Source organism: Pelodiscus sinensis, chromosome 4, assembly GCF_052426305.1.
Source record: "Pelodiscus sinensis isolate ZL-2025 chromosome 4, ASM5242630v1, whole genome shotgun sequence".
Taxonomy (NCBI): Eukaryota; Metazoa; Chordata; order Testudines; family Trionychidae; genus Pelodiscus; species Pelodiscus sinensis.
Genome location: NC_143055.1, coordinates 73,117,956 through 73,142,524, shown reverse-complemented (window position 1 = coordinate 73,142,524; position 24,569 = coordinate 73,117,956). Strand labels below are relative to the sequence as shown.

Genomic DNA, 24,569 nt, shown 5'->3' with positions numbered 1-24,569 from the left:
CAGTCTGTAGGCAAGTTTAACACCATGTTATGATCAACAGTATTGAAGGCTAATAACAGGGCTAATAGAATTCATGTGGACAGTTTTTTTGTCACAAGTTCCCTATGGTCTTATCTCATAATGTAATCCCTGCTCTTTTTTTTTTAAGTTCTTCTGATGACCATGAAGCTTATTTGCCTGCAGTATTGTGATTTGTCAGAGAAACTAACTCCTGCATTGTGAAAGACACCAATTTTCTGCAGGTGGCTAGTTTCCCTGAATCCTTCCAACAAGATTTGTACTGGCTCAACAGATAGTCTTCATGATCAGTATTTCAGACTCCTTACATTGAGTAACAACATTACTGAGTGAGTCCAAAAGGTTTAAGGGAATGGTGAAAGGAATGGTGAGAAGGTAATCAAAGCAATGTCACTCACATTAATCCTCTTGGGGAGGTCTCTTTTTTTCTAAGTGCAATTTCTACTGCCATTATTTGAAACACTTTTTATGCCAAGGAGTTAATAAACAAAGCAAGAGTATCTTAATGATTTCCCTTATTAGTGAAATGATTTTTTGTATCTGTATGTGTGCCAATAGTGAAATCTAACAGCCATACTTTCACTAATTATCTACCTTGTGTAAGCCAGGTTTGTTTGGGTTTGTTTGAGAAAAGTATTAAATCACTTAGGTTTAAAATTACTGTAAATGGAATCCTCATTTTTGGAGGGAATAATTAACTACTATATCTAAATGGAATAAGTGATGAATTTTTAAGTCACCAGGCCTGAAGATTTTATGTTAATGGAAATACAACAATATGATAGTATTTGATAGCTTGCAGTGGATCTTAAGCTATAAAATTGTATTGCAGGTGAAATGAGTGAGAGTCGAGCAAAGAGAGTTCGAATAAAGGAAGTGGATGGCTGGACGCTGAGAATGCTTATTGATTATGTTTACACTGCTGAAATTCAGGTTACAGAAGAAAATGTACAGGTAAGAGAGTATCCTAATTGCTGTTTTTGTGGTGTCTGATATTTCTGTGCTTTCAAAATAAGGTGATTTTTTTTCCTCCTGCTTGAAAAGATAATAGGATTTTCTGTTAGAATCTTAACCTTAAGGAGATAAAAAATATTAGACAGAAATTGTGTCATCATAGAATTCTCCTTTTTTCTAAAAGTGCAAAATCAGTTTCCCCAAGACATTGATCACCTACATTCAAATATTCAATACTACATGTACTGCTGAGAAAACACCAGTTACTAGTTTATAGTTTCTCAAAGTGATATATTAACAGTAATCTTGCTGTTTTGTAGAGAATGTATCAGCAAGCTCTTAAATAAACCAACAAAGGGATGTTATACAAAAATCATGTATCTTTTCTAGTAGTGAAAGTCAAGTGTGTGTGTGTGTGTGTGTGTGTGTGTGTGTGTGTGTTTTTCTGAAGTGTGGCTGTTCCCTGCTTGAGAAAAGTACCATTATGCAATGTAAAATCCTCTATCCAGAATATAACTACACCAGCTCTAAGATCTCTGCGCTACTAATATGCTTTAACTCTAATGTGGAAAAATTCCGAACCTTTCTGATGGAAGGGTAGTTCATGCTCACAAGGCAAGTAGTTACACATCCTGTACTCTAGACCTTTTGGGCTTCAGAGCATGCCTTTAGTGGGTAGTTCCTACCCTCAACAGTTTGCTCCTAGTCTTCTACCTGCATAGCTAACTTGAAATTTTTCACTCTGGCACTGCTTGTTGGTGTTGAGTTTTGTCTTAAACAAAAAATGAACTTTTCTGTTTAAAGTTCAGTTTATTTAACATTTCCTTTGTTAGTCCACTAGTCTAACCTACTGCCACGTGGTCCAAGCTCCCATGTTCTCACACTGTCAGTGGCCTACTAAGTTTGATTCTTGTTCGTTCGCTCTCCATTTGTATCAATCAGTATTTAGTAGGGATGTCAAATCCTGGTTAAACCGGTTAACCGGTTAAATATCGGGTTGACCTAATATTTTACCAGTTAACCGACTAAAGCAGTATCCCTGACTGGGGACTGCTCCAGCCTGGCTGGGTTGGGACTGGGGCTGGAGCTGCTGCTGGCTTCTAGCCCCCGCCAGAGCAGCCCCCGTTTGCATGGCATGTGGAGAGCTGTTCCAGGCCACTCTGGTTACTGGCTAACCAGAACTGGTAAGCATTACCTATTTAGGGTGATGCTTACTGGTTGACCAGTTAATCAGTTAACCCTTCAAATCCCTAGTATTTAGCACAAGGACTTTGCCCATCCCACTCACTCAATCAGCTAGTCTTACCTATGACTCATTCATGGCAGACAAACTTCAAAGAGTCTAGAAATGTCACACTAAAAGAGTCTTATCACTGATTAAAAATACACAAATTTAATTATCCTTCCTTCTATAATATTTTTCCATGAATCATCAGATTTAGTCCTTCCCTCCTTTGCTTCTGTTGCTTTTAGATCTGAAGTCATTTTTCTGGAGAGAGATTGCGGTTGTTTAATAAGAGGTGCTGTTTGGTAAGCTGTATTTAGTTCTTTGGTTGCTCTTGTTACTCTTCGCCTCTTCATTCCCCTTTTTTTCTTGCTTTGAGCATGAGAATACTAGTCATTCAAATATACTGCACTGTAAGGAAAAAATGGTGCATTATTATCTGTGACACATACTTGTGCGTCAGCCTGAAAGGAACAGTTGACTACAGATTGGACCTTGCTGGTCTGGCACCCTTGGGACCTGGGTGGTCCCGAACAAGGGGATTTGCCAGACCAGGAGAGGTCCCTCCTTTCTTGATCCAGGCTTCCATTGGGTTAGAGCGCCATCCTGCCTCCACTGTTGCCTTAGCCCCCAGGATATCTAGATGCTGCTGCTGAGCCAGAGCACCACGGCCGGAGCTCCACAGCCGAGGCAGCTGGCTCCACAGCTGGGGTTAGTACTCCACAGCCGGAACAGAACTTTGTAGACATCTGGCTCTGCGGCTGGGGACAGAGTTCCCTAGCTTCTGCTGGGGCTGGAGCTTCATGGCCGCCACTGGGGCCAGAACTTTCCCTCCCCACTCCCTCCCGTTTTCCCCGTAAACACACACAGGACTCCTGGCTGAGTTCCTGGTGCCCTTTATGGTACTCATGGTCCACTGCCAGGCCTTCCTGTTCCGGGTCTCTGTAGTCCAGGAACATCCATGGTTGGTGCCAGACCACAGATGTTGCCGGACCAGGGAGTCCCGGTTAATGGAGGTACAATCTGTACTAAGCATTGGACTGAGATTATCAGCTCTTTCTTGGACACGGGGTCCCTACTGCCTTTAAATCAGTGACGTGGAAGTGATAGACTTCATATTGTCGTTTGACCAAAAAAAAAAAATGTTCTGTTACCAGCAATCTAGGCCATATGTGTTCCCATTCTGAAATGATACATTCTCATTTTACTAACTCGTTCTCTTGGTATGTTGTTGGCTTGTGGTGTTACTGTCTAACAAAGGCACCAGACACATGAGTCTTGGATGCTGTGCTATATCCTGCCAAACTTGCAGTGACACAGACCTCTTAATCTCATTCTGGAGAGCTCTTGCATTATCAAAAATGACAGTGGTTTTGATAATAATTTCTCTCTTGTGTTCATGACAGCTGCGTTTTGCTCATTCAGGAAAAGTTTGATTCCTCAGGGGAAAAATTTCTCCATATACACCTTGATGACTGCTTGTGCAAGGGACTGGACTTGATGATTCCTCAAGGTCCCTTCTAATCCTGTGTTTCAATTAGACTATTTTTCCAACCTTCAGTATATAACATAACTTAGGATACATGGCGAAACTTTTATTAAAAATGAAGTTCTTGTAACTGCTTTTGTGTAGAGATTTTTCTAACTGATTCTGGAAGCAGCCTTGAGTGTTTTGGATGCTAGTCTGAGAAGACATATTTTAGTCTCATGTTGACACTGTTGGCTTCCTCTTGTGTTTAAGGGCATGAGAAGTAAAATTTCTGTGTTCTAGTAGTAGGATGAGAGATGTTAAAGGCCAGTAATCCACAGGTTTAATGGTTCTGAGTCTGATGCAGCTTTCATTTTCACAGCTCCAGACTACCTGGCTGTTTGAAGATGTATCTAATGATGTTGGGGTTGGTAATTTATATAATGTGACATGGTGAGTGATCTTACCGTTTGTAGTACTTGTATATTAAAAAGATAGTCTAGCTTTGATTCGGACTAGATCTACTGAAATAAGAGCTGCACCTTTGAATGTCATCACATGCATTTGTGTCCTAGAACTGGCTATAAATGGATATATATTCTTCTGTTTAATTTTAGTTAAAATATATACAGTATTTTATTTATATTTTGCTAATACTCAGATTAAATACTGTCTAAATACACGATGTGCACTCGATGCCCCAGAGATTTTAGAAGTTAAAATAAGAGAGGCTTCCATGAACCTGTTGGAAGGATAGTCCACTGATTAGATCCCTTTCCTAGGCAATGGGAGACAGAGACTAAGTCCACACTGTTACTTTACTGTGCTGTAGCTTTTTGGCTCAGGTGTGAAAAAACACCCCTGGAGTGCAGCAAGTTACAGTACAGTGAAGTGCCAGTGTGAACCAGGCTATAGTGCTGGGAACACTGCCTAGCTGCTCCCCTCAGGGAGATGGTTTACCTGTTGCACTGGGAATGCTTCCTCCCAGCCCTCCTGCTGTGGCCACATTAGCAATTTAAAACACTGCTGAGTGTTTTAAACTTTTAAGTGTAGACAAAGCCAGAGAGTTCAGTTCCTGCTTTGATGAAGATATCTGTGTGACTTTGGGACAGTCTTAGTCCTTCTGTGCTTCCGTTCCCCAAATGTAAAATGAAGGAAATAGCACAGAGACATTGTGAAGATAAACACATTGATTGTGAAATGCTCGTATACTATGGTCATGGTAAACTATGGTCCTGTGGTTGTAAAATACCTAAGGTACAATATAATAGATCTGGAGATACTGTATGTGAATCTGATTTGCTAAGCCCCTGGGGTGCTCCCACTTGCATGTAAATATTGTAGGAAGCTATCTGTAATACATTTTATAGGAGTGGAAATGCTATGTTCAGTCTTTTTAGATTACGTTAGGAAACTTAGTCTAATAAATGAGCAAAACTATTTTAAATGAACAAATATTCAGAAAACATTCTGAATATTCTTTTGCATTTCCAGTGCACAATAGCGCAGTTGTAAATAGCTAATGATGTGGGTATGCTATGCACATAATTATAGATTCATAGTTTAAAGGAAAGACCATTCTGTATATACTATAGCTATGCTAAAAAATATTCTGTCAGTCTGTCCATTAACAGGAAAATGAGTTTGAGTTTCCTTTGAGCACTTTGACATGTAGAAAAACGTTGAAATAGCCGTGATTTGCCATTAGCTGTTACTTGAACATGATGTATTTTCTAGTTAAAACAAACATACTGAGTTTTACTTGTTTTTGCTAAATAGGTATAAAATACAACAATGGCATTATTGTAATGTAGTGGTCTTTCTGGGCATGGATAAATGGTGTGAACTTTAAGTCAGTATTCAGTAAGTTTTATCTAGCTTATATTAGGGATGTAAAATATAGGTAGGTTTAACCCATCGAGTATTCAGTTAGTCAATAAACAGGGGTGTTGCAGCAGCCCCGGGAGCTAACCCCACTGTGGCTCTGCCTTTTAAATGTATTAATAGCCTGCCAGCTCTTAATACATTTAAAAGGGTAGTGCATGGGTTGGGACCTGGTGCAAGCTGGACCAGCTGATTTCTGGCTCGTACTGGGTCCCCACTGATGTTATTTAGCTTTTTAAATGTATTAAGAGTCCTCCAGGACTTTGTGCGAGCCGGGAATCAACTGGCCTGGCTTTCATTGGGTCCTCCCCGCTGTGCTTCTGATTTTTAAATGTATTAAGAGCCAGCAGACTGTTAATATGTTTAAAAAGCAGAGTTGTGGAACCTGGTCCCCACTTCTTTCCTGTGAAGGATGGTACTGGGGAGAAGCTCTTTTAATTTGGCTCCCCTAGCACAGGGTCCTGTACCCTCTTCACCCCTCCTCCCCCGATGCTGCCTCAGATAGAGACAGAAAGGTGTGTGTGGGGGGGGAAGCCATTAGTCACCTAGTTACTTACATCCCTAGTTTATATATAGTGCTAAGATTCCTTGTTTACTTTGACTTAGACATCATCCTGAGTGAGAGATCCCTTTCTTTATAAAAAAATTCTATGAGAACTACTTGTGGTTGAAGCTTTGTTAGTCTCATTTTTCCTGGTTTTCAGAAAAATGTTCCTTTTGTGAGAACATACTCCTTTAAAGGTCAGAACTGGCAATTAGGTGAACTAAAAAAGGGTCATTTAATTTTTCTGTAATGTGTGGAAACTGAACACCTGCAGGTTTACATTTCTGGTGGATTGAAGACACTAGTAAAACAGGTACATTTTGTACACTTGTTTATAGACTTTTTTCCTGCATGTAAATGTGAGACTTCATTGGCCTTCCGAAATTTCCTCTGGTAAACTTAGATCATAAGCTTAAGGTAAAAGATGGTGCTGTTTTAGGCTTTTCTTAGTTTAAGAATGTTAAGAGGTGGGCAATTGACTGATCATATAGTTGATTAGTGTCAACTACAATTTGTATCAACTACACATAAGAACATAAGTTAATAAGGGAAGGCACTTTGTCCCAGCTCGTGCCAGTCCAGGAGCTACCGCTGCTGTCGCTCTGCAGTTGAAATGTAGTGGCAGCCGGGCACCTACTACATTTAAGCTGCAGAGCTGCAGCGAGGTAGGTCCCAGACGTGCGCAAGCTAAGACAGAGCACTCCAGCTCTGCATTTTAAATGTAGTAAGAGCCAGGCAGTACTTACTACATTTAAAATGCAGAGCCACAGTGGTCCCAGACTGGCATGAGCTGGGACTGAGCAGGGCTCGCTCTGTTCTGGCTCACGCTGGGTCCACTAGCTCCTGTCCGCAATGGCCTGAGCTGGCAGTGCATAGAGGCTGCTCTGGCGACAGCATCTGTTTGTATCCAGAGACTGTTGCTCCCAGCACTGGCTCTTGTTTCCCTGTTTCTCCCTTGCTGCCTCTGGTACAGAACTGGCAATTAGGTGAACTAAATTAGATAACTGGCAATTAGGTGGTACAGAGGCAGCAAGGGGCAGGAGGAAGTGGGTAGTCCACTATTTGACTGCTTGCTTGCATCCCTATCTTTGTTCCTTATTTTGATATCTGTAGTAGATCTTATTTAAAATTAAAATGTTATCTGACAAATTCAAGAGTGAAACAGAAACAAGAAATGAATCATAAATTGACACAGCTCGTGTCAACCTAAGGAATGGTAGGAGGGAAAACAGCATAGAAAAGATAATGGATTTCCAGAAGGCAATCTTGAGCAAATTTCGTGTAGGTAGATAAGATCTTATGGGAAGCAAGTTTAAGGAGAAAAACAGTTCAAGACACTTAGCAGAAGAACACACTATCCCATTGTGTAGGAAAGGTAGTAAGTATGGCAAGAGACCACGCTGGCTTAACTAGGAAATATTCAATGATCTGAAAATCAACAAAGTACTACAAAAAATGGAAGGCAAGAGGAAGACCAAGAACGTTGTAGGCCCTATGGTGAAAGAGAGGAGAAAATCAATAATGGAAAATATGGAAATGGAAGAAATGATAAATGACTTTTTTATTTCTGTTTTCAGCAAAAACATTAATAACAATCAGATGTCTAACATAGTGAAAACAAGTGAAAATGAGGTAGGATCCAAAGCTAAATAAGGAAAAACAAGTTTAAAATTATTTAGTCAAGTTAGGTGTCTTCCGCATGTTGAAATATGTTCTAGAATATGCAAGAAGCTGACCAAGGAGATATTGAACCATTAGTAATTATCTTTGAAGAAGTTATGGGAGAGATTCCAGAGGACTGGAAAAAGGCAGATATAGTGCCAATCTAAAAAAAGAGGAATAAGGATAAACCAGAGAATTACAAACTAGTCATCTTAACACTTAGGGGTAAAGAGATAATGGAGCAAATAATTAAGCAATCAGTTTTGAAACATCTGGGAGATAAGGTGATAAGGAAGAGATAGCATCCATATGTCAAAAACAAATAGTGCCAAATATATCTAAGAGCTTAGACAGGATGACAAGCCTACTGGATAGGGTGGGAATGGTAAATGTGATTGGGCTTAACTTCAGTAAGGCTTTTGATACTGTCCTGAATGACACGCTCACATACCAGTTAGGGATATACAGCCTAGGTAGTGCTATTATAAGGTGAGTATGCAACTGGCTAGAAAACGATTTGCAGAGAGTAGTTATCAGTGGTACACAGTCAAGCTAGATGAGCACATTGAGTTGGGTACCACAGATATTGGATTTGGATCCAGTACTGTTTAATATCTTCATCAATGATTTGGATAATGGCACAGAGCAGGGATGGGCAATAAAGCAGAGGTGGTTTGCCAGAGTTAGCCCCTGGTGAGCCACTACTGCTATATTTATCTGTGCTCTACAGGGACAAGCAGTTGCAGCTCCCATTGGTTGCGGATCTCTGTTCCTTACCAGTGGGAACTGCAAGAAGCAGCGTGGACTGGGACACCAATTTTCGTAACTTTCCTTGGCCAAGAACAGCAATCTGTAGCCAACAGGAACTGCACTTGCCTATACCTGCAGAGGCTCTGGCAAGGGTGGTTGTGGCCTGCCAGGAAAAACTCTAGGAAACTGGCCCCAGCCCGGTATAGAGAGTATACTTATCAAGTTTGTGGACTTTATCAAACTGGGAGTGTTTCTAAGTGCTTTTGAGGGTAGGATTAAAATTCCAAATGGTCTAGACAAACTGGAGAAATGGTCTGCAGCAAAAAGGATGAAATCCAGTAAGGACAAAGGCCAAGTTCTGTACCTAGGAAAGAACAATCAGTTGCACAAAGATAAAATGGGAAATGACTGCCTAATAGTGTTGCAGAAACAGATCTGGGGGCTCATTATGCAACAAAGCATATGAATAATAGAAAAAGCAAACTTTTTGCGATAGATTATTGGGAGTGTTGTAAGTAACACACTAGAAGTGATTCTTCTGCTCTGCTCCATGCTGATAAGGCCTCAGCTGTAGTATATGTTGGTCAGAGAGTACAAGAGCTGGTAGTCACAAGAAAAAAATTGTGAGGATTTAAAAAAACATTGTTTAAGATGGTGAAAGATCTTATGAAGCAGGTTGGTTCCAGCTTAGAAATGGGTTTGACAAGAATGCTTAGAGAAAAAGAACAAGAGCCACTAATATCTATTGATGGGCCATGGTAAAGAAGATGATTGTGTAAGAGGGATATTCATAGAAATAAATCAAGAACACAAATTAGCCAATGCTTAGAACAAGTTGCTCTTCTTCTGTTGTGTATCTCCTAATAGCAGTCACTATGTATCAGTTATTTTAGCACTTCTATCATAACCAGCTTTTTCCTGCACATGTTCAACTTTCTGAATTATCTTTTTTTTTAAATAAATAAATTAAATATCTGATTACTAATGCATTATTAAGGTTACATGTTTTAAGACAGGGAATATAAATGTCCCAAAGAAATTAACTTGCTCACATCCAACTTTTCAGTTCCCAGCTAGGTTATTAAATATATGCCTAAATAGTGATTGTGCAATGTGGGAGAGTTAGTTACTATAAGAAGCTTATGAGTAATTGGCTCGCCCACACTGTAGCACATGCATTTAGGTCCATATTTAGTCAGCCCTGTACCTAATAGCCTTTTGAACACAGATGAATAGAGAAAGGAGCTCAAACACAGACAGGACTACCGTACTTCTGCCTTTACAGGAAAACAAAACAAAACAATCTCCATCTGCCATGTTGCAGGAAGGGGCTGTGGGATAATTTGTATATGGAGACACACAGTCAGACTAATTGTCAAATATGCTATACCGCTTTGTCAATATGTGCAGCAACAGATACTATGCTAGAAGAGAGAATCACAAGTAGTTGAGTGATCACAAGGATATATTTTTGTTTTGTCATTATTGGAATATACTGTTGGGTACAGTATGTATATGCATAACACTGTATATGCATAACAAATATAGCTTTGCCTTTTTGTTTTGTAATCCTCACCCCCAAACCTTTCCTGTCCTCTCTTGACTTCGTCAGGTATTTGGTTTGAAGGTAACCATCACACCAAAACTACCACATGGATGTTATACAACAAACCATCATCATCATTACCTATTTCATTAAGATGACTCTTAAGTGAAGCTGAATTATCTATACTTTCCAAGGGACTGATCTTCTCCACATCAGAGAACCTGATGCCTTTGTGGAGAATTAAAAGGACTCTTTCACCAACTCGCTTTGAATAATTTTTTCACAACAAATATAACTACCTTTCCTACTGACAGTCATAAGGAGAAAATCATGTGACTGGACACCTCACAGTAAAGGAAACCACATACTTGATCTTATACTGATTGCTTAAGGAAAAAATAGGTTGTGAAATCTTTAACAGACATCACATCCATTGCTCAAAGACCAGCTATACAATCGCCCATCTTTTAAAATCCATGGGTCCTATCAGTGCCTATTGCAACAAGTGGAGTGCCTCATACAGTGCATCAAATATCCCAACATCAGCTATTTGGGTGAACCATGTCATGTAGGAATCAGTGTGACGTAACAATAGAAATGTTTGAAGGGAGTGGGGGGGGGGGAATGGATTAGATTATTTGAAAAAAACAAAAGCTGTATTAAAAGAACACTAAGATTCAACATTAAAATTTTAATCCCTGAATTAATGATTGCCTGTGCAACCTAGTTTGGCCTTTTTGTGTGTATCCATTAAAAACATAACTACATTTCCCACACAATCCTTGCTTTACTGAGTTTACTAGGTGGATGAAGCTCACTAAAAGTGTAACAGTTCAATATAACTTTTGAGCCTCATCAATCATTGTGTGGCCCCGGATATTAATTGTCACTAGAAGCCCAGATTTTATCCAGGGTTGGTGGGCAGGGAGGGGATGGGGTCCATAGAGGCCTCCTGCCGATGGTCCCCAGCCTGGGGCCAAGGAGAGGATCCACAGAGACCTCCCGCATGGGGGCAGGGTGTCTGTTAAGGCCTTCTGCCAGTACTCCCCAGGCCGGGACTGAGACTGGGAGGGGAAGTGCCAGAGGTCTCCTGCCAGTGCTCCCCAGACACAGCTCAGGGCTGGGGCTCCGGTCTGGGGTGGCGGGTGCTGTGGAGGCCAGCCCCGGCAGTGCTCTCTGGGCCCATGTGGCTGCAGAGATGCTCCCGGGACTGGGAGCAAGGCAGGATGGTGCATTTATGGAGGCCTGGCCCAGTGGCCAGGAGCTGCATGGGGCATCGGGGAGGTGTGTGAGGGGGAAAGAGCAGCAGTAGAGGCCAGTCCCAGCAATGTTCCTTGGGATGACCTGGTTCATGGAGGAGAAAGAAGAGGGAACCACGCAGGCCTGCTGGTGCGGCCACGCTGGACAGCCTGGCAGTGTTGGGGTGTGTGTGTGTGTGGAGGGGGGAAGAGGGAGCGGGTTACCTTGTCCTGGTGGTGCTGTGAGGAGGGAGGGTCACAGTGCTGAGGTTGGCAGGGCTTACACCCTCCCTTCTCCCTGGTCTGGCACTGGAGCTGAGAGCTGGGGGGAAGTGTTTGGGGCAGGGGAGCCACTTACCTAGGCTGGTGGCTGAAAAGATGGTGAGCCTAGTCTCCAGCTGGCCACTCCATTTTTGGTGTAGCTGTCCCCAGTGGTCACTCTGCAGTACAGCTACCCTTAGCAATGGCTGTGCGGTGTCACGTCCCTTCTATATGTTTCCTCCCTTTCCATGTTACGGGAAATAATTGAATTCCAGGCACATCCTGTTTTCCTGCCATAATGAACCCTGCCCCTATCCATTATAGGACCAGTAAGTTTTAGTTATGAGTAGGACTGTCAATTTATCTGCGTTAACACCTGAGATTAACACAGGGCAGGATGACTGAGTTTAAAAAAAAATGACCGCGTTAATTGCAGGCATTAATACTGTGCGGCCCCTTTGAAGTGCTGCTCTGGAGCTTCAAAGGGGCAGCGCATTAGGAGCCTGGGATCAGCTGGAGTCCCCAGCTGATCATGGGCTCCGTGCAGCTCTGCCCCTTGGCAATACATCTCTGACCCGGAGCACCACTACTAAGGGGCGGAGCAACACGGAGACGGGGATCAGCAGGAGAGACCAGGGTGGCCTTTCCAAGGGGCAGCGCTGCATGGAGCCGAGTTCAGCTGGGGACTCCAGCTGATCGTGGGGTCCTGCAGTGCTGCCCCTTTGAAACACCACCTCTGCATTTCAAAGAGGCAGCTGCACTGAGCCTGGGGTCAGCTGAGGACTCTAGCTGATCCCTGGTTTCCTCAGCACTGCCCCTTTGAAATGCTACCACTGTGTTTCAAAGGGGCAGCACATGCAATTAACACCAATTAAATTTTTTAATTGCACAATTAATTGTGAATAATTTTTTTTAATCGCTTGACAGCCCTATTTATGAATTCACAGAAAACAGAGGGTATTTAGATATAAGGGAGGAGGGCATAATTTAGCTTTGACAAAATTTCTGGTAGTGATACAGAAGGCAAATTGCTCATTTAATCTTAATATCCCAAGCTGACTTTGCAGAAGTGGGGGTAAGGGCTTGGGAGGGAAAGGCCAGGGGAGAAGTCTGTCTGTTTGTAAACTGATCATAGTTTTCTAGTGAGAAGCAATAAACTTCAAAATCAACAATGCCAGTTCTAATTACTTTTCAAAGCAACATTCAGCATGTTCTCTTTCATTCTCTGGAATTGGGTTTATGCAGTATGTGTATGTCCTTAGATCAGTGATAACTTTTTTTTCTTTGGGTATAGTTGATGTGTGCACTCGGAAGTTATGGTGTGCATATACTGTCACAGTGTTTTGTATAATGCAATGTGAGAGAGCCACTCTCAAGAGTATTTTTCGTCACATATTGGCATCCAGAGATTACTATAACTGCACCATTTCCTACAGCTGTTCACTTTTCTTGGTGAGTTTCTGTCTAATGCTTGAAAGATTTGGAAGGTGTCTGTTTTCCATTAGGCAAAAGTGATTACTGCAGGTGCTGAATTTTATTAATTCACATTTTTTCAAAAAGCATTGCTTGGAGTGAAAGAACAAAGTTTGTTCTGTTTACTAATTAAAAAAAGTTGGCAAATGACAAGCAATTTTAATGTTTTATGTGTACATTGATTTCCTAATTAACATTTTAGATAGAATTTTATGAAAATGGCTGTTACTTCGCATAGACAAGGTGGGTGAGAATATCTTTTATTGGACAACACTGCATATTTATTTTACATGGCTTATGTTAAAATTATATCATAAATAGCAGCGATGAAGATATAAGGATCTTTTGTGCTAAAATTTGTTAATTTTTAATTCCTGTGATTTAGGTTTGACTTGCCAAAAAACTCTCAGCTAATTATGTGGTACAGCATGTAATATTTTTAATGAACCGTTCGCCCAAATGTTCATTAAACTATACAGAATGTTTCAAGCTGTTACTTTCTCATTTATCTGCATTGATAGGGAGTTCTAACACACAAATAACATTCTGCTTTAAGCTTAAACACCTGGACAGTTTTGATTGGTGACTTTGGGGAAAAATCTATCAGCTTTACCTTTTGACTTAGCTAACTTTTCAAATATTTGAATTACCAAAATTAGCCTATTTTTAAGACTTGCTAAATGTTATGCATGTTGCATGACGCATCTCCTTGTCACACCTGCCCACGTATCAGGTAAAATATTGAACATAATGACTTTTCTGCCTTCCCAACCATCCCTAAAAGTAAATATCTTTAGCATAGATGTAAAGGGCTGGGAACTAGGAGGTATGAGTTTTGATTTCCCAAATTCTTTGGATGGCTATTCATTCTTATGTGCAATTGCCAATGCTTATATTTAGGCTAAGTGTTTATACCTGCCATGGGAGGAAGGCAGACATCATTCATTTATTTGACAATTAAGGTAAGAGAAATTGAACAAGATCACATCAGGACATGCTGGAAATAAAACATGGGTTTCTAATGTGACAGACCCAAGTTTTAACACTAAGCCACTCTTTATCTCAGAACAAAAGTGCCAAATCTGTGTCTTTGGTATTCTCTTGGTAACTGTTGCTCTTATGATTAGATCCTACTCTGGCCTGTACCCAAAAGTAGAACCCAGGAATCCTGCTATAATGCAAAACATTACGTTGTGATTTCACAAATGGTTACACATTCGCAAAGAGTGTCTATTCTAGAATATCTGTTAGGAGCTGAGACACACAAAAGACAAAACAGCTTACTACTTTCTCTTGACAATCCATTTGAGGGGAAGAAAAGATTTGTGGTTCTTTAACTAAAGATGAGGCTTAAATTAAGGTTGCATAGATAACCTCAATTCTGATATTTTCTAAATTAAGTCTTTGATTTAGCAATCATAAATATTCCTTTTATTATAACGATTTGTATGTAAAATATATGTGTAAGATCCTTCAAGTTGAGGCTGAATGCTTTACCGATGATTTACAAAGGCATTGTCTACTCAAGGGATGTAAATGACTAGTTGACTATCTGGTAAGCAAAAGCGTATCAGGTAGTCGACACACTAGTTGACTAGTTGCTCCCTTCCCCCCCCTTACTGCCTCTTTCTGATAGAGGCAGAAAGGGGGGAAGGGTAGGGGTACTGGGGAGGAGCTGGCTTAAAAGCTGGTTCCCCCTCCAGCTCCAGCTCCATGGGAGGGGTGCAGCGGTGGTGTTCTACCCTTGAAATGAACAAGAGTCCCCCATTGGCTCCAGGCTCCATGCGACGTTTCAATCAGGTGGAATGCGTGATCTGCGCCCCCACCTGCACGCTGCCAATGGAGTGATGTCATCATCAGGCGCCTCGTGACGACATCTTCGGGCACCCCATTGAAGGCGGCGCCCTAGGCGACGGCCGAGTCGACCTATAGTCACGGGCCACCCCTGGTTTCAATCTTTGAAATGCACAAGAACTCCTGCTGTGAGGCTCTTGTACATTTCAAAGCAGAAGTGTGGCAATGAAATAAGGGAAATTTAATTGACTATTCGATTAATTGATTTAATCATTTTTAACATCCCTAGCCTACACTTAGGTTTAAAGAGCAGCCATGGCAGCACTTCAAACTGAAAGTATGGCCACAGCACGAGCGCTGGGAGAGAGCTCTCTCAGCTCTCTGTATAAATCACCTCCATGAGGAGAGTAGCACATTGATGTGTGACACCGTTGTAACTTGCTGTACTAGTGCATGGGTATGTACATGAAGGTGGTATTCTTTTGTGCCCCTGATCCTGAAAGTTTTACAACTCTATAAAGTGCTAATCAAGACTTAGCCACAGTCTTTAACATTGAGGCCACCAATTTTGAATGCGGCTCAGCTTTGAAAGGATGGAAAGATGCTCCCATTTAATGGATATTTGGTGGCCCTATGTAAAATAAGTTTGGGGGTTCAGATCCAGTATTCTCAGAACAAAGTGATTGTTGTGCTTTGGACTACTTGGTAGAGGACAAGCACTAAATGCACCATGAGGACTGAATTATCTCTTGCCTGCAGGTAGTCTGTCCTTCCTGTTATCAAAGTGGAAGCATGCTGACAAAGTGTTCCTTGCTGTCAACCTGTAGATAAAGAGGGCATTTCATTCACCATGGATGTCAGTCAAATGCCTTTACCAGGAAATTTGTTATATGCAAATAGCACAAATTTGCATGCAATGTCATACATAGAACTGTACAAAACTTGCCAGCTGTGGATGCTCGTAAAGATTTAGGCTGAGACCATTAACTCTTTCACCTGTGAAGTTGAATTTGGGATCTGCAAAACTGAAAGGCTAACGTGATCCCAGTATATCAGTTTTTTCTTCATCTAATAGGCCATTAGGCTATTTTAAATTAAACCTAGTAGTATTCCACTGACAAAGTCTTTGTGTCAAACCCTGTTGGTGGTCGGTATTCTTGTTTTTCTCCCCCTTCCCTTACTCAGTTGAAGTTAAATGAAGTCAATTAAGTTAAAATATTTTTTTAAATCCTTGTAAGTTGCTAGTGACAGATTGAAAGTGAATTAAAATCTCACCCCAGTTTGTGTCCTTTACACAGCTTAATGACTGCTCACTGTCACCATTTCATTCTGTTACTCTAATACTATTATAAGTGTTGTAATATTTGGGTTACTGACACTGTAGAGAGCTATTTGCATTCCAGTTGTTTTCTGACCCTCAATTTTCATTAAAATGTTTTCATTTAAAAGGGCTTGTAAAGCCTTCCCCCCCCCACATCTAAATGCCTGATACCATCCCTTTTAAAAGCGCTCTTTGTGTGCTAGCCCTGCATTTTGCTATTACACATACTTCCAGTAATCATCTGGATACCTCTTGCAACATAAGTCTTAGTGTTTGTTACGACAGCTTTAAGAATTGAAAGGGTGAAAGAGCATAACCTAATATGCCACATAGCTGGAGGAGAAAAAGTGGCACTTAACTCTAGAATGTATTTGCATTTTAAGAAATGTCAGGCAACAGTAAATGATCTAATTTTCCAGTGAATAAATCCTAGTGTGCTGTGCATGGTATTCTACCCCTCATTTGCTATATATGGCTATTTGTCATTGAAGAGTGATGGTCTTTTTATAGGCAGGTTTCCTTACATGCACAGTAAATATCTTTAAAGGATCAAGGTTTATTTCTTAATGTAACTACATTTTCGGAGGTTTGCAGCAAAACACAATTTTATTGGGGGTGATCATTTTACTGATTCACTAACAATAGGTAAAGGAGCAGTTGGATATAGTTGATATATTTTAAAAATGTACATGGAGTTGCACGTGTTCTGACTTTATCCTTTTTAGCCTTGTACGTTTCTCTTGTCTCAAGTTATAAGTTGTTGAAGGTCACAAGATATTTTGTGCCTGTAGACAGCATCTGATACCTTGTATTATGCAGCACTTTAAAGACTAACAAGATGGTTTATTAGGTGATAAGCTTTCGTGGGCCAGACCCACTTCCTCAGATCAAATTGTGGAAGAAAATTGGCACGGTCAAATTGTGGAAGAAAATATATTTTCATCCACAATTTGACCATGCCAATTTTCTTCCACAATTTGATCTGAGGAAGTGGGTCTGACCCACGAAAGCTCATCACCTAATAAACCATCTTGTTAGTCTTTAAAGTGCTGCATAGTCCTGCCTCTTGTTTCAGCTAGACCAGACAAACATGGCTACATCTCTATTACTATGATACGTTGTAGGCATTGTTATATGAATTTAGATGAAATATGGGAACTCAGAGTCAAAGGTGTGAATATAACCCCCAGTCACTGTCCAACAATAAACAGTATTTGGGGGTTGGTATACTGAGACATTACCCTTCTTAGCACTGTAGCAAACGTCATTACAAATCCTTTTAACCTTTTATCAAAGTTAACAAAAACAACAAAAAAGAAAAGTGTTTGTGTAAAATATTAAATAAGGCTTTTGTTCTAACAGCTCTTGTTCCCTTAGCTGAAGAGAGGTTTTAGATGGGGGGGGGGGGGAGAACCTTGTTTGACGATCTCATATGATAACAAGGGCAATAATTGTTCTCTTTTGGGGGAAAAAAGAAGTTAGTTGAGGTGTGCTGGAGCTGTCATTGTTAGGGATGTATAGTGTAGTTGACTAACCCATTAACTGATAAGAAAAAGTTAATGCTAAAGACTACGTGCATTCTTCCCCAGCCCCACCAGTAAATTTTTGGGTAGGTCCCAGACCCAGTGGAGCTCTGGCTCATGCTGGGACTGGGACCTACTCCCACTACGGCTCTGCATTTTAAGTGTATTAGGAGCCAGCTGGGCAGGCAGCCCGGCTCAGTTCCAGCTTTGGACAGGTCTGGGAGCTCAGTCTTGCCCCTTTGGACGGGGCTGCTGCCACCCTGCACAGCTGCCTCTGTATAAGAGACAGCAATGCTGGACAACAGGCAGCTGGTCTGCTAGGGGAGCTGGTTTTCAGACTGGCTCTCCTCGTGGACCAGCTCTTGCCTGGCACCCCGTGCTGCTGTCTGTGATACAGAGGTAGCAGTGTGGCGTGGCTGCTTTCCCCCCACCCCCCCGGACTGTAGAATAGTCCAGTAACCGATAAGAATTCATGAGGTTAACCGACTATTCAGTTGACTGATATTTAGATCCCTAGTCATTGTTGCTGTTATTAAAGTCGAACCTCATTTCCTACAAAACAAAACAACACGAACCCACACTTTGGGGGGGAAGGGAAGAGAATAGAAAAGATAGAAAATGCAGCTTCTGTGTCTGCTGCTGACTCTTGCTTGCAGTCTCGCTGAATGTAGGCACAGCATGTCATCTTTGCCTTTCTGAGATGTCACACATTTGTACCAACACTGTGCTGGTTTGGGCTCTTTGTTCCAAGGCTTCTTCAGTGTTGTGGAATATGCAGTCTGGGCTGGCTAAGGAGAAGGCAAAAGGAAAAAGAGAAAAGGTAAAAGGGAAAGAAAAGAGAATGTGGTGGAAGAAAAGAACATAAGGGAGTGGGATTTACAAAGACTAACATGCCAGGTGATGACTGGAATTCAGCTAGAGCTAGTGAAAGTGGTGGTGGCATGTGGGCCCGAGAGAGTCTTCAGTCTTAAATAGACCACTATAGCGAGAGAAGACAGACACAGTGGTCTTTTCCCACATAGTAAATCCTGAGAGAGACAGAAATAAGAACAGAAGATTGACTCCCAGTTCAGATTCTTATCCACTAGACATGCCACCTTCCTGTTAGCCAGTTGCTGTTTTAACAGGTATTGTTGAAGAAGACATAATCTTTGAGTAATTTTTCTCCTCAACTAAGAGCATCTCTTCATTCATTATCCAAGTTGTCCTCAGTCTTAAGCTATTACTAGAATCATCATATGTGCAAGTTGCATTATAAGCAGAAATGCCCATATCTGTGGCTGGTTGAGAGAGAGTTCTTTTGTCTGATGTGTGAACCCGGCCTTGGGCATTTTATCTCATTCTTGACAATAACTATACTTGAATAATAATAAATAATAAGTCTTGAAGGGTCACCCTTGGAAGATTTCAAATTCATAATGCATTTTTCTGTATACTGGGTTCATGTGAGTGCATGTTAAAGTTGTGTTTCTCACTGTGCAATAACTGTTTTTTTTTTCTAGGTGACATTCAAGGTGCTTTGTTAGAATGGTAAAATTACTTTTAAAGAAGAGAACATTATATATTATACCTTACCACATGTATTAATCAACAATGCTTATCTGTGCCAAGGATGAAGCTCACAAAAATCAGAGGAAATTCCTTCTCCATAGTGGTCACTATCTTTGGGAATGTAATAACCTGGCACTAATGTAAATCATATGAGAATTTTCAAAGCATAGCTCCTTTGGAAATCCCAGCCTTGGTTATCAGATTGTTGTAAGAATAATACCTTAATTTTTTAACAACTCTGTCAGTAAAGTGCCATTTAAAATAATTTTCTTTCTACAAGTTTTTAAAGGAAATATCTACTAGGATTTAGACCTGATCCACTGCAGATTAGATGAATGATAACTAAAAGCTTTCCTGGATGAAATATAAAGTATTGTGTTTAGCTTTGTGTGCTGTGGTTATCAACATGTATTTTTAGCCTGCTCAGATATCATCCACCTACTATTACAGATGTTGATCTTGACTCATTCTTTCTGCATTGAAAGACAAGCAGCATCCATGCAAAGTATTTTAGCTTTAAGCACTTCTTTATTACCCTGCTTTTTGGATTCTGTATTACTATAAAACGAGAGATTTAGAGACTGATTCATCCACCTGTGGGAGTGGTGGGGGAGAAATGTGTATCAGCAAGAGTCGGTGTTTTACTCCACTATCTGAATTAATGATGCTTGCTGTTTTCAGTCCAGGCTTTGGGGTTTGCTCGCTATAGTCGATGCTTTTGTACTTAAAAGCCTATAGCAAATACTCAGTTATAATTGTGGAACAAGATTTGTTAATTATAACCAATACTGTCTACACTATAAATATAAACATTGTTTAAAAAGTGCTTTAAGACATGGCGGTGGCCTTGCAGTATTGCCCAAGTGGAAAAAAATAAAGCCTTTTTTTTTTTTTTCTTGTTATGAGTTGCAAAAATCTTTGAGAATCATCTAACACGGTGTAGGTGCTACCATAAACAGATGATAAACATCTTGACCTCTTTGTCAGACTTATAACACTTAGGATTATAATTAGGGATTCATAAATATATTTTGTTAGCAATAAGAGTTTATATAATCAAACCCAGTAAGGCCATTAGAAAAGTTTGGAACTAGGACCTACAGCACTGAAAGCATGAGCTTCTAAATAACTAAACCTATTAACTGGAAGCCTCAATTGATTCAGAGTTCTCAGATGTGGACCAGCTTCTAGACAAGGATAGAGATACATACTGTGTGTGTAGCTTACACTAGCACCCTTTTCATCTGAAATATATTTTGTAACCTTCAGGGGGAGGGAGATTTTTCACGTTATAGAAATTTTTAGCCTTTAGGTCCTGTATTTCTAGGATTGATTTAATAGAACCATTGCCATCTCTGGATGGAGAAACCCTTGTACCAAGTGGCTCCTTTCAGATTGTGAATTTAGTCTTAAATCACCCTGTTAATATGTAATTGCAGAGGCTTATTGCAGTATTTTGTAATCTTTCAAGAATTTCAGAACACTATGAGCAAGTACTCTAACCTCTTCGTGCCATCTACAGTGGACTGTTAATGTTACACAAATGTATTTTAGGAACTAACTAAAAGGCAAGTATCTACACTGACTGCTTTCTTTAATACCACGATGGCTTCTGATTTCAAGCTTAATCAGGTAACAATTATCTCCAAGTCCTTGCTATCTTAATATTTTACTACAGCATTTTGTATGGGTTTAATTATCTGTTATTTTGGTACTTTTGCTGAATGCTTGTTTCTGATGTAAAACAATGCCTTCTTTGGATCCTGCCTACATTCTCCCTGGCCAGGTCCATGAGGTCAGCAAGCTTTTTCCGGAAAGCCAGTATGTAGTACACCACCTATTTGGAGAGGCCTTCCTCTCTTATTCATCTCCTAGCAAGCCCAGGGCTCCCCTTGCTCTCCTTCCAGGCAGTAACTCAAATAGAGAGAACCCTGTGGATTCCTGGGATACCTCTCTGCATGCAGTGTCCCAAGCTATGAGTGCTGGTGCATAATGGTCTTCAGTATCTGTGTTAGCATCCCATTGAATGTCTCCACTAGAGATGTCAAAATGCAGGTAATTGTATAAACATATAACTGCTGAAAAAACTCAGCAGTTACATGGTTACATACACCAGGAGCTACTGTATGCCACTCCTGGAGAGCCAGCTACCACCATGCACCTCTGCTTCTGTATCAGCAGTATGGGGTGGCAGGCGGCTCCCTGGGAAACAGTGCGTGCAGGGAGCAGGCTTTTAAGATAGTTCCCTGCGCATACTGCCTCTCCTCTACACTGCTGCCTCTGTATCAGAGGCAGCAGTGCAGAGTGGCAAGTGGCTCCCAAGGAGTTGGTGCATGCTTGGAGCCAGCTCTTGTCTACTGTTCTTCTCCCAGGGATCCAAGGTTTATCAGTTAACTGTTAACACATTTATACACTCACATCCCTACTCTGCACCAGTCTGGACTGAGGGTGGTATGCTGAGGCCTTGGTGTGCCAGACCCCACATTTCTCCCACAAGCATCAGAGCAGTATTGAAATGAAGGTGGACCTCTGGTCTGTAAGGACCTCCCTGGGGGACCCCACTCTGCTGAAAATGGTCATCTGTGCATCTGCCCCATAAGGCTCTCATGGTTTGGGCTGTGGAACATTAGGGCTTATATAAGAACTGCAAAATGAGGCATTTAGGAGGGAACCAAGAAGTTTTGTTTGGTGCTTTATGGCTAGATATGTGCTTTCATTCAAATATGGCCCAGGACACCTAGAGCAATTTCAAGTTTTAGCACAGCACGATAAAAAGATGCTTATGCATTTTCTTACTTTTAACAACCTCTTTGTGGTGCTCAGTGTTCAGATACTAGTATGACAAGGGTTATTAAAAAGTCTCTGAAGTAAATTTGTTTTTATTTTAATCTTCTCAAATCTTTAATGTAAATTTCAGAGCAGTTTCTTTATTAAAGGATATATACTGTGTGATCTATAGAGAAAGTTATTGTGTCCTCTCCTCTACTGCTTATCCTTTGGAATAACATACTGAGCGGTAGACTGCAAAGGAGCAAGATGGTATCCATTTTGGCAAGAACCAACTACTCTGAATGTCATCCTGGCTGCTGTTTGTTATAGTTAGGTGTATAAAACTTTTAACCCCCACTTGTATCCTTTTTCATGGATTTATTAGAGCAGCAACTTAATTTTTCCTTCTCAGATGAATATCCTGAATGTTTTAAATATTTAGGACTTTTGTTGCTTTAGAGCCAATAATTCTACAGATGCAAAACTGCAAATAGCTACATGTAATCCTTATTCGTATAGCCTAGTAACTAGAGCTGAGTATGTAATTCTGACTGGGTAAATTTAGGTTCTTCTTTTCCCCCTACTGGTGGACTATACATGAGCACATTGAGACCTTGATGAATTTATTTCCTACAGAACTAAAATGTCTATGAATCTTTTAGTGTACAAACTCATTACAGCTATGTAGAATCTGGTAGGTAATGCTTAATTGTGATTTGGTCTTCTAACCTCCCTAGTATTTCTGTTCTCTGGAGGAATGGGTAAGCGTGTCAGCATTAATATTTGTGTATGCAAATTGAAAACTTGGTTTCCATATGAAACCCTTAATACTTGCTCTTTTTCAACAGTCATTCAAATATTAGTGGATAGAAAAAACAAGGAAAGCAAGCATGTTCAAAAACAAGTTATTTAAAAATGCTGAGAAGTATTCACAGACTTTTTTGCTTAGCTGAGCTTCTATTATGGTGCCTTGATTAAAAACCACTCAATATGGGAGACTAAGCCTCTTGCAGTAAGTGTCCCAATTAAATGGACAGCTGGGTAATTGTAACATAATGAGATTTTGTTAATAATAAAAATATTATTTTCTTCCATTTTCCTGTAATCAGAGTAGGCACAGTGCAGCCTGTGGAATACTCGCAGAATAGATTGCTGCTGGCACACTAATAGAACCAAGTTTCAAATAAAAAATAGTTTGGACCTTTTTCTTACAACTCTTCAAACAGTGGGAATTACACAATGAAATCTTTCTTCACTTTAACTCTGTTCTTCTTAGCTTTCTTTCTGCCTACCTCTCATTTTATAACTCTATCATCTTAATGCCATCTAAGGGTATCTACACAGTGCAGCTATTTTGGGATACTGGAGGTATCCCAAAATAGCTACCCTGCATCTTAACAAGCTGCCCATTATTTTGAAATACTTTTCGAAATAACAGGCGCACTATTTGAACGTCCCTGTAACTCTCATTCCACGAGAGTTGAAGGATGTCTCGAAATAGTGCGTTAATTTTAAATTTGGCGCTCTGTAGATGTGCCAAATTTCAAAATAAGCTGTTTTGAAACAGAATTGAAATAAGATATACAATTTGCATAGTGCAAATTGCATATCTTATTTTGAGTTGAGGGTGCTGTGTAGATGCACGGTAAGAAGGTGCATAAGAAGAGTCCTATGTGAGATTAAAAGTTGTTTTTTCTCAACCAACAGAAGTTGGTTCAGTAAAAGTCTCCAACTTTGTGTGTCTAATATCCTTTGACCAACACAATTGCAATAACATTGCATACCTTCTTCAAAATGAGCAGTATGACTTGCGCCTTCCTTACCTACACGTTACACAAGAATGCCACAGACTTATTTTTTCCTCCACGTGACTTACTATTGCAAGTCTGCTCTAGGTTTTAAAATCTTTCTAATTGTTGCTGTACTTGTCGCATATAGAAATGGCTTAATAATCATTTCACACTTAATTTTAATTAAACAAAAGACAGGACTATGCAGCACTTTAAAGACTAACAAGATGGGTTTGTTAGGTGATGAGCTTAATAAACCATCTTGTTAGTCTTTAAAGTGCTGCATAGACCTGTCTTTTGTTTCAGCAAGACCAGACTAACACAGCTACATCTCTATTACTATTTTTAATTTTAATGAGTTCTTTATTTTAGAATATTAAAAACAAAAAATGCTTTAATTAGGAAATGGTGGATGAACATAAGAACGGCTGTACTGGGTCAGACCAAAGATCCATCTAGCCCCGTAGTCTGTCTGCTGACAGTGGGCAGCAGCAGGTGCCGCAGAGAGGGTGGACCGAAGACAAGGATCAAGCTATTTGTCTCCTGCCATCCTTCTCCAGCCTCTGACAAACAGAGGCCAGGGACATCATTTCTGTCCCCTGGCTAATAGCCTTTTATGGACCTAACCTCCATGAAATTATCTAGCTTCTCTTTAAACTCTGTTATAGTCCTAACTTTCACAGCCTCCTCTGGCAAGGATTTCCACAGGTTGACTACACGCTGTGTGAAGAAGAACTTTCTTTTATTAGTTTTAAACTTGCAGAAGAAAACTTCACTCAAAGGCACAATTCTAGTACA

General features: G+C 40.5%; 1 protein-coding gene across 3 annotated transcripts in view; it reads left to right on the top strand.

Annotated features, from left to right (window-relative positions):
• The window catches only part of KLHL2 (kelch like family member 2), a 78,626-nt gene that overhangs the window by 20,214 nt on the left and 33,843 nt on the right, over window positions 1-24,569 (top strand). For 2 of the 3 annotated variants that reach the window (XR_016349442.1, XM_006111707.5), the window contains exon 4: window positions 851-972. Coding sequence is in view for 2 of the 3 variants with exons in the window: in XM_006111707.5 (XP_006111769.2) it covers window positions 851-972 (122 nt within the window). In the remaining variant the exon portion in view is untranslated. Of the gene's footprint in view, window positions 1-850; window positions 973-4,047; window positions 4,119-24,569 lie in introns of those variants that run through there. The other variant, XM_075930150.2, reaches the window with a different exon arrangement.